The sequence below is a fragment of the Phalangium opilio genome, unplaced genomic scaffold (genome assembly GCF_054372755.1).
Source record: "Phalangium opilio isolate 3A_F unplaced genomic scaffold, DU_Popi_V2 ptg000060l_1, whole genome shotgun sequence".
NCBI classification, from domain to species: Eukaryota; Metazoa; Arthropoda; class Arachnida; order Opiliones; family Phalangiidae; genus Phalangium; species Phalangium opilio.
In genome coordinates, this window is record NW_028324177.1 from 3,228,398 (window position 1) to 3,238,917 (window position 10,520).

The window sequence follows — 10,520 nt, forward strand, 5'->3', positions numbered from 1 at the left end:
GGTTTGACACGGTTTATGTTTAGTTGCAGGAAGAAAAAGATTATGCGAGATCACTTTTGACACTTGGTGGAGGGTGTATTGGTGAAGTATGGCGAACCAGCAAGAGGCGAGTCATGTCCGGAAAGGTTCAAAACCTATCTGATGACCAAGTGGAGGAATCTAACAAATTATACCAAGCCGCACTAAATATACGGCAAACGTCCGCGGAAAAAAGCGAAATAACTTTCGAGGGGATAAAAATTAGAGATAGAGGAGGCCTCTTCATTCCAAAAGCTCAACTGAATCCATATTTCATATTATTGAACAGAGTAGTAAGGACCGAGTTGTGTGAAGCCGGTGTTAAACGCCACGGACACAAAATTGTACAAGTAATGTCATAATAGTGGATGCACTTATTATTTGTAAGTAGACAAATTTTCTAAGGTTAGGGTTAAACCAGTGTTCTTGTTAATGAATAGGCTGTTAAAGATTTTGTGTCAAGCAATGATGGAATTTTAACGGAAACATTTTTGGGTTGCGCTGAGAATCTGGTTTCTGGAGAAGAAGCTCTTTTGATTAAGAAAGAACTGCAAAGAAAATTTACACACGCGCTTTGCAATGAATTTTTAACAGCAAGGGATTACAATTTCAAAGGTGCAAACGGATTAAGAGACGAGCTTTTTGTCATTGCTAAAAATGGGATGAAAAATAATGAAAAGAAAGTTCCTAAAAACTCCTCAACCACAAAACGTGTTCCTAAAAAAAGCTGTAAGCAAGTAGTTTCTAAAAATAATCCAAAGAAACTTCCTGAAAACTCCTCAACCACATATGTACCTGAAAAACATGTTCCTAAACAAAGCTGTAAGAAAGCAGTTTCTAAAAATTCCTCAACTAGAAATTCTCCAGAGAAAAACCCAACGGGTACCAATAGCTTAGTCACCCACCAAACTAGTCCAGTACAAAAGTCTGGAAGTACTCTAGGAAAAAGGAAGAAAAGAGCTCCAGCTCACTTATCTAATTATGTACAATTTTAAAGTAATGATGTCTAAAATCTGTATTCATTTAAACAAGTGATCATTTAAAAGTGATATTTCAAAGAATGTGATATTTCAAAGAATGTGATATTCCAAAAAATGTGATATTCCAAAAAAATGTGATATTCCAAAAAATGTGATAATTCATTTTAATGATACAGTGAAATAAATCCACCTCATTTATTTGTTTGTCTTAAATTTTTGGTCAAAAGCCTCTCGTACATATAAAGGAACATCGCGATAACCCTTTTCACTGTGATGTCCTTTGACATCTCGAGTTGTTAAAACATTTTTTCGGGATGTATTAAAGTTAACGCTTGTTAATTTACCTCCTGCGCTATGTTTATATTGAGAAAATAACGTCTCTACCGCACTTCCATTGATTCTTAGTGGGCACAAATAATAGTTTCCATCCGTATATGTTTTGAAAAACTCTTCAGCCAAGCTTTTCATACCAAAAACCATTATTCTTAAGAGAGCCCAAGTCTAAAAACATAATAATATTGTAAAATGTTTATGTCGAAATGAAGCCCAAAACTAAGAAAAGTAATTGAAAAAATAAATCTTCCTTCCCTAAAACAACTAACCAAACTATCACACACCTGCCAAGAAAGAAATTTCTTTTGACGAGGGTTACTCGGATTATACTCTGGATCATCATCTACCAAAACAAAAAACCGAACATTACGATAATTAAGTTCAATCGCACCCCCCAATCTTACTGAGAATCTGTTTGAGCCATTCAGTAAAGTAATTCAATCCTTTGTCTAGATTTTCGAGAGTAGGGCTAGTAATATTTTTAACTTTCATTCTGGATAGCATTCCATCTTCAAATAAATATTGGCAAGCTTTCAAATATGCGTAGGTGCACATAACTTGGGGAGCGTCATCAGGTTTCCCTTCCTTCGGATTGGCATATTCATATAGCTCTGATAGAACATCACTTTGCTGGAATAAAGCAAGTTTATCAGAATATATAGTAAGGAAATGGAGATGATAACCAAGAGCTACATGCTAGACTTCGAAATCCTCACCTGTAAAATCCGGGCTGGTTTGACATTAAGTTTTGTCCAAGCATCTCGGTCGATATAGCTTTGAAGCAATTTTGGAACAAATCTTGGGATGCTTTTGGCACTACGCTGATCGTCTCGTTTTTTTAAATCAATAATTTGTTGCCAACCAAACTCTGTGCCATCAATGATAAATTCTTTTGCACGATCAGAATGAGATGCAAACAATGCGTTGACCAAATTTTTAAGCTGAAAATATAAAATAAATATCCATGATTAGTTCAATTGTTTTAGCGTTTAGTGATGGATAAAGAATGCGCGCGAGGAAATTTGTTTTCACTCTACAGGATAGGCAACTCCTTATCTCGAACGACAGCTTATTCTGTATATACTCTGTTACAGCATCGGCTGTCAGCACGCCCAAAGCTAGGTCTCTATGCAACTTAGCTTTGTGCGTGCTGACAAGAGACAAAAAACTTCAGGATCTTCAGGATTTAAAATATCCGCGAGTTTTTTAGCTCGAGTGCACGGACCTCTAGGCCTTAGTTTCAAATACGTGTAGTAGGCTGTAGGCAATTTCACACGTATTTGAAACTAAGGCCTAGAGGTCCGTGCACTCGAGCGAAAAACACTTGCGGCTATTTTAAATCCTGAAAATCCTGAAGTTTTTCGCCTCTTGACAGCACGAACAAAGCTAGGTTACATAGAGACCTAACTTTGCGCGTGCTGACAACCGATGTTGTAACAGAGTATATACAGAATAAGCTGTCATTCGAGAGAGAGTTGCCGATCCTATAGCGTGAAAACAAATTTCCTCACGCGCATTCCTTATCCATGGTTTAGTTATAACAGGAATGTATGGAGGGGCTGGAATGGCTAAGGGGGCTCTCGTTGTACCCTTGATGGTGGAAACATAAGGCGAGTCCTTTTTATTTTGAGAAGTGTAGCTCCTCCCCCTACGTCCGTTTAGCTGTCTACCGAAGGCGAAAAATGTCATGACTCGTTAAAAAAGGCATGGCAGAAATGACCTTTTAGGTTTTTTTAAGTTTAATGCGCTGATTCGCCGCCGTTCGCGTTCATATTCGATTCTCTCAGCCTAGGCAGAGGACCTAGGGTAGAGGGTGGAGAATTATAGCAAACAATTTTTTTGGCAGCCAATGAATGAATGAAAATAATTTAAGTGGTAAATACGATTTTTACGTCAGGCTATGACGTCACTGGCGTAAATTAAGCCACGCCAGTTGTTTCCAAGATCATTTCACGCCGATAAGGATTTGACCTTAGCCATTCCAACCCCTCCATACATTCCTGGTTATAACAATATTACTTGGTGAGATGGGCAAATGATGAAATGAATGCTTCGTCCAAGTTTGAAGGGGTTCGGGAAACTAGCGTTGACGTTTATGTTGAATTCTTCAGTGTTTTTGTAGCTAAAAGTTCCTTGCAACCCAACACATTGTTTTATGACTGCGAGATTGGCTGACGCTCCATCACATACGACTCCAGAAACATTGAAGCCGTGAATTTGGAACGCTTTCAGCGCTTGAAAAAGACAACCAAAGGTTGTGTGGGCATCAGCAGTTGAAGATAAAGAAAAATAGGGTCCAATAATATCATAATTTGACGTAAGGTCTCGCCAAAGGAATTGCATCATGTAATTAGCTTTTGAAATCTCCTTCTCATCCGTTAGCTCTTGGTATAAATCATCCAGAAACGCGTATTCATCCGGTGGCATTGACAAACCAATTAGGCGGTTATTTTTACTATTCCAGATGAGTTTCCCGCAAACCTTTACTTCGTCAAAAACTAAAACACCGTCACATTTAGGTTCAGCATGTCCAAGCAAAATTTGTTCCTTCACAAATATGTCGTAAGTTTCTTTTTGTTCGCGCAAATAGGCATGGTTTATTCCAGGCTCATCGAGATTTTTTGAGGTTTTTCGTTGTATAGACCTCCATGATGGTAAATTCAAGATTTTAAAGCTGAGAAGAGCTTCATACGCTGCTCTACTCCTGCACGCCACTGCCAATGCTTTAAAGACGATATATCTTTCTTAATCATGAAGAGTTGAGATTTTATCAATGAAAAAAAAACTCACCTATGCGATAAGTGATCAGGCTCCATTGATTTCCCTTGGATCCAAAAGCTAAAAGTTTGAAATAAAACAGTCGTTAAGATGGATGTTTTTAGCCTATTACAATATTTATATTTATTACCATTTCTGGATTGATCGTTCAGGAAATCTTCCCTTTCCTTTTTTAAGTATGTTTCACAATCTTCGTTCCAAGAATCTCTAAGACGTTGGTAGCATTCTTTGACAGATTCATCAGCCCCTTCTTCATGACTCAAGACATCATTCAACTCTGGTGTAAAGTCTTTGGTTATCTTCGACACAACTTCAGTCATTTCTTTATGCTGTTCATGATGAAGCGGCTTTTTTAAATCCTTTAAGTTAGTTGCAAGTTTCGCCGCCTTAATTTCATATTTTGGTGTCTGAAGCTTGATAACTTTCTCTTTTTCATTAGAGTTGGAGGTGAAAGGAACTTTGTTGGGCAAGTGTGAGATGGTTGCATTCGTTTCAGTCGAGCTGGAGATTTTATAGCTTCTTGCCGTCGCTTTCCACACACCCTAAGATATCTTCGAAGATATTTACAATTCGCACACAAGTTTCGGACTTCATCAATCGGCTGGTTTTCTGGTTTAACAAACCACCCTTCACAAGCGCTAGATGCAAGATGAGGGTAGGGGTATTCAATTGTCCTTAATTGTTTTGGTGTAGTCACTAAACTCTTTATTATTTCTCTTGAATCGTTTCCAAGACCAACACAAAAGACATGATTTGAGTTTGCCAATTTTGATAAAGTCTCTTTGACAATGTTAGTCAAAAACACACCATTCTTTAAGATGGGAAATTCTTCCTTTATACCGTGAGACGCGAGAAACAGTTTCATAACACCTTGGTTAGAGATGATATATTTGAAGGGTTCACTGCAATACATTTCTTCGTATGACCCATTTCTCGTGATCTCGTAAATAATCTATATGTTTATTTAAATACTTAGAATTAAATTGAAAATAGGCGGATACTATAAACCAACATACCCCTTTATTAGCTGTTTCCTTTTCTGTAATTCTTAGGTTACTAAACTCATAAACTAACGCTCGTAATGGAACAGCGATGTTATTTTTGAAGCGCTCTAGGTTTTCCGTTTCCTTAACACATTATTTCAGAATCATTTACTCGTCATCATATATGACAAAACAAAAAGGGTTATAATCACATACCTGAGCTCTATGAGATTCACTAAAATTATTAGTATTAAAAGAAGTTCCCGCTGAAACAATACTGTTTACAGTATTTTCAACGCTACTTTCACTGTTGACATTACTAAGCCTTGGCCGGCTTACTATTATTGGAGTAGATTGCGCAGGATTTACACCTTGATCTTTCGCGACGGAATCAATAGAATTTGAAACTCTACCGGGTCTAAACGTTTTCAGTATACTGATCATTTTAATAACTCAAATTAATTTATTTATAACCAATTTAACGATCCAGCTCTCTCACACCGACGGCGATAGCCGATTCTCAGCCGCCATTGCAATAATCGTCGTAGGAAGGCGATCTAAATTGGTGTTTTCTATTGGTGTACTATTTTTATAAGAACCATCGTCATTGGTCGCAATACTGTTTGACTTCTAAATATGAACATGTAGAATACTATGGAAGCAGCTTAAAAAGTTTTCTCATTCCCCTAACATCAGTGTATTAACAAATTAAGTTCGAACAGACTGATCTAAAAATTCCATAGACCACTAGAGAAAGTCACTGAGAGCTCTTAGTCCTTACACAAGGTTTGTTTTAAATGGTCTGTGTTGAAACAGACTTTCATTGAGTATTTTTGCAGTAGAAGAATGGGAACTGACACACTTATCTCTTTATCCACTTATGGTTGTACTGACTACTGACTTTGCCCCCGATAAACCTGGCTCTCTAATAGAAAAATCTAGATTCTTTATAAATTCATTATGGCCCACTCTCATTATATATATCAGTTCATCATTAACGATTTTAACAGTTTTATCATGGATAAAGAATGCGCGTGAGGAAATTGTTTTCACTCTACAGGATGGGCAACTCCCTATCTCGAACGACAGCTTATTCTGTATATACTCTGTTACAACATCGATTATCAGCACGCGCAAACCTATGGCTCTATGTACGTGCTGTCAAGACACGAAAAACTTTAGGATCTTCAGGATTTTAAATATCCGCGAGATTTTTAGCTCGAGTGCACGGACCTGTAGGCCTTAGTTTCAACAGGAATGTATGGAGGGGTTGGAATGGCTAAGGTCAAATCCTTATCGGCGTGAAATGATCTTGGAAACAACTGGCGTGGCTTAATTTACGCCAGTGACGTCATAGCCTGACGTAAAAATCGTATTTACCACTTAAATTATTTTCATTCATTCATTGGCTGCCAAAAAAATTGTTTGCTATAATTCTCCACCCTCTACCCTAGGTCCTCTGCCTAGGCTGAGAGAATCGAATATGAACGCGAACGGCGGCGAATCAGCGCATTAAACTTAAAAAAACCTAAAAGGTCATTTCTGCCATGCCTTTTTTAACGAGTCATGACATTTTTCGCCTTCGGTAGACAGCTAAACGGACGTAGGGGGAGGAGCTACACTTCTCAAAATAAAAAGGACTCGCCTTATGTTTCCACCATCAAGGGTACAACGAGAGCCCCCTTAGCCATTCCAGCCCCTCCATACATTCCTGGTTTCAAATACGTGTAGTAGAATGTAGGCAATTTCACACGTATTTGAAACTAAGGCTTAGAGGTCCGTGGATTCGAGCTAAAAAAACTCGCGGGTATTTTAAATCCTGAAGATCCTGAAGTTTTTCGTCTCTTGACAGCACGTACAAAGCTACGTGACATAGAGACTTAGCTTTACGCGTGCTGACAACCGATGTTGTCACAGAGTATATACAGAATAAGCTGTCGTCCGAGATAGGGAGTTGCCTATCCTGTAGAGTGAAAACAATATCCTCACGCGCATTCTTTATCCATGGTTTTACTCTTGATACAGATCGATCCCAGCACTCCTAGACCTGGAAGACTCCATTTTGCGTCACTACGTCGGAACACGGAAACGCGAAATAAATGAATGATAATCTAGACTCTAGAGGACGCTAGAATATTCCCAAAAAATATAGGCCCCTCCCTCATATTATGAAAAGTATGACTTCATGGCAGCATTGCCTTGTTTCAACGTTCTTATGGTACCTTGAATTCGTTTTTGTTTTAATCTAATTCTTATTATAAAATTTTCTGGAACATCTTATGGGTTTCGAGCAGCTTTGCGATCACTAGTCGATAAAAAACTTCAAACTGAGAGATTAACATACTCCAGAAGAAACTAAATAGGTTTTACCATAAGTTTATAATATATGTTCCACATATTATAAACTTATGGTTTTACATACCGTTATTAAATTGTATATTTTACAATTCTTGGACATGAGAGTCAAAACTTTTGGATTTGCAATCAAATCTTCGATAGTGTCAAATTTTTGGGACTTGCCAGTCATAAGTGTGCCAGTTAAATTTCCCGACCACGCATACGCCAGCACCAAAGTTCCGAAAATCCAAAATGCGCGCAACCATTTCTTCACTCCACGTTCCTCCAATGATGCTACAGCTGAAAGCATTAAATATACATCATTATATGGTTTCTGAAAAACAAATTACTGATATTTCAAACGAAAATTCTAGACGCGCAATTGTGTAGCTATACACATTTTGTAACTTCGTCCCTCAAATTATTTCCTAAACGTAATTTTAGCAACATTAAGAATTCCTAAGTTTCAATTATTTTTTTCTTTAGTTAAACCAAGAAGTGATATCTAGTTTATTAGGGAGAAGGTATAAATTAGGAGCATTTCCAGCTTTATCTCCAGTTCAAACGTAGGTCCGGAGTTAATCCCCGCCTCTAAATTACAACCAGGACCAGCATCTCATTGGTTCTTGAAAATTCACATCAGCGCGACGCGAATGACGAAAATTACGTATTCTTCGACTGAGGAGAGGCGAATTAGTTCGGCCTCCTTTTACGTACCCCCTTGTATTTTTAAAGGAGACTGGGACTATGGCGCTAATAAACTAGATATCGCTTCTTGGTTAAACCAAGAAGTGATTTATATTTGAAGGCATAAAAAGGCGTCCGGTGCTCGCGTGATAGTCGACAATTCCCCTTCATAGGGTTGGTAAACGGAGGTGGGGCTTAATATTTTATCTTACTTTATGTTTTTCACCATCTATCGCTTTTACCTTTGCGTTAAGCCTTGGTTTGGTTTTTGGAACTCACGAAATCATTAGTACACTTGATTCGATATAGAAATAATTGTAGAACGATTTTCACTTAGAGTTACATATTCAACTCCATCAATTTACGTTCAAAACCTTTAACTAGCTAGTTAATGGCAATTGAAAACAACTGTCGTACCTATTCAGCACCGCGGGCAGCCACAATTTTCTGTTTAATTTGCTCTAGTTTTGTTTTTTTCTAGTCAGAATACGTCATTCGCGTCTGTATGACCTATCCCCACGGGATACAATAGGAAAACGCAGAGCAATGACGGACATGAAAAGGGTGGGGCTTACTTGTCAACTGATATCGGCGCAAAATCTAGCGAATTATCCTTATTGTATATTCCTTCTTGCTATGGTTTTAATTAAATCGGTCTAATTCACTTACGATTTTGCAATAAATCAGCAAAGTATATCCAGATGCACTTTGAAAAAGTCCAGCAATTCTTTTTCCATAATTTAATTTGTTTACAGGTAGCTAGAAGTGTCACTAGCGACACTAATATCAGGGAGAAAGCGTTCAACGTCCAAACTGTGTTATCGTGTCCTTTGATGGTGAGATTCTTTTGTGAACGCTCGTTCTTAATGGGCGTGCTTGATAATATGGAGAATGAATCAAAGTAACTAATCGGAGATACATGATGTAACATCGTGTCCATTTCACCCGCGTAATATTGCAGTACAACAGTGTCTAGAATCTTTAAAAAATATATATTTTGAACTAAAATTTATGAAGCCTAAATAGTAAATATGAAATTTTGGATTTAAGGTTTGCGCTATTGTTTTGTTGAATGCATCAGTTTCAAAGATTATAAATATATTATACAAAAACAGGTATTATAAAAAATTGCATTTATACACAATCCTTGGCGAAACAAGGACGCTTTTTCAAACCCACAAAAGGCCAGAAATTTCAAGTTAATGTAGGTATTGCAATTTGAAATAAAAATTAAAAGATATGAGAAATTTGGATTTTACACAAAACGGGTATAAATGCGGGTTGTTGGAAAAAGGGGAGCTCAAATGTTTATGTATGAAAATATTCTTATGGTGGTACTCTGTAAGCAGAAACTTGCTATTTCAGGGTTGTTAAGCCTGGTTTTCACTGGCCCAAAACGCAGAGATAACTTGCCGCGTTTTATGGGCGGCAAGCACAGAATTGGTTTTATATTTTCCCGCAAATTTTTACGGAAAGGAAAGTGGTAGCCAATAGGAAACGACGAATGCGTGACGTCATAGGCTTGGTTTTGGTCAGTTCGCAAGGTTTTTTTCGACGCCGTTTATTGCTATTTTTTTGAAGGCGTTTGTGTAGTCGACTTAAATTTCTAAAAACGTATAGTTAACGAATTGTTAAAGAAGTTTGGCTTAATCGTTATTTATATAAAAAAAATGAACATTTTTACAAAGACATTAAAGTCTAAGAAAATCGATAGGTTGCTATTGGTAAGCCTTGGTCTCCGCGAGCTGGCTCTCTTTCATATTACAACTTTACAAGTTTCAGTGACTTTGCCTCCGTTTTTATGAGGAATTATCCGCAAAATTATGCGGAATTTTAACGGTTCCGTGAAATTTTTCCAGTGAAAACCAGGCTTTAGTGTAACACTGTGAAAAAAACGGTTTTTCTTAAAACCCTTTCGAGGCACTTCGAAATTTCCACGTTTAAAAACCCCGCTAAACCCTACGACTTCTTATTCAAACCCCGAGAGTTCGTATTCAGATTCCGCTAGTCATTATTTAGTCCCTACGGATTCTTTTGTAGATTAGAAACCATAACAAGTTGGGAGACCAAAAAAATACCTCTCCGAGTCGAGAGGAGGACTACCTACAAACTTGTTTACGTAAATATGCAATTATGGCTCTTGATTGACAAGCAACTGCTGAAGTGTAAATTAATGAATTATTATTTACAAATAGGTTGCGTGTAAACACTACAATCTCGTTATATTTCAAAGAAATTCTTAGCTCCACTATCCTTGGTTTAATCAAGAAGGGATATCCAGTTTACTAGGGAGAACTTATAAGATGCCTTAGTATTCGCGCACCATAGTCCCTCTCAAAATACAATGGGGGGGGACGCAAAAGGAAGCCGGGCTATTTCGCCTCTCCTCAGTCAGAAAATACGT

General features: G+C 37.6%; 2 protein-coding genes across 2 annotated transcripts; both read right to left on the reverse strand.

Moving 5' to 3' along the window:
* Window positions 1-1,193: 1,193 nt before the first annotated feature.
* LOC149666579 (uncharacterized) lies at window positions 1,194-5,022 on the reverse strand. The gene is made up of 8 exons (XM_089841601.1): window positions 4,699-5,022; window positions 4,240-4,651; window positions 4,122-4,169; window positions 3,351-4,054; window positions 2,048-2,272; window positions 1,736-1,961; window positions 1,616-1,674; window positions 1,194-1,499 (listed from the first exon to the last, which is right to left on the reverse strand). The coding sequence occupies exons 1-8, from the start codon at window positions 5,020-5,022 to the stop codon at window positions 1,194-1,196; spliced, it is 2,304 nt and encodes a 767-aa protein (XP_089697727.1).
* A 2,378-nt stretch (window positions 5,023-7,400) lies between these two features.
* Window positions 7,401-9,084, reverse strand: LOC149666580 (uncharacterized). Its single transcript, XM_089841531.1, has 3 exons — window positions 8,786-9,084; window positions 7,538-7,729; window positions 7,401-7,447 (listed from the first exon to the last, which is right to left on the reverse strand). Exons 1-3 carry the CDS (start codon window positions 9,054-9,056, stop codon window positions 7,428-7,430), a joined length of 483 nt encoding a protein of 160 aa, XP_089697657.1. The 5' UTR covers window positions 9,057-9,084; the 3' UTR covers window positions 7,401-7,427.
* Between the last annotated feature and the right edge of the window lie 1,436 nt (window positions 9,085-10,520).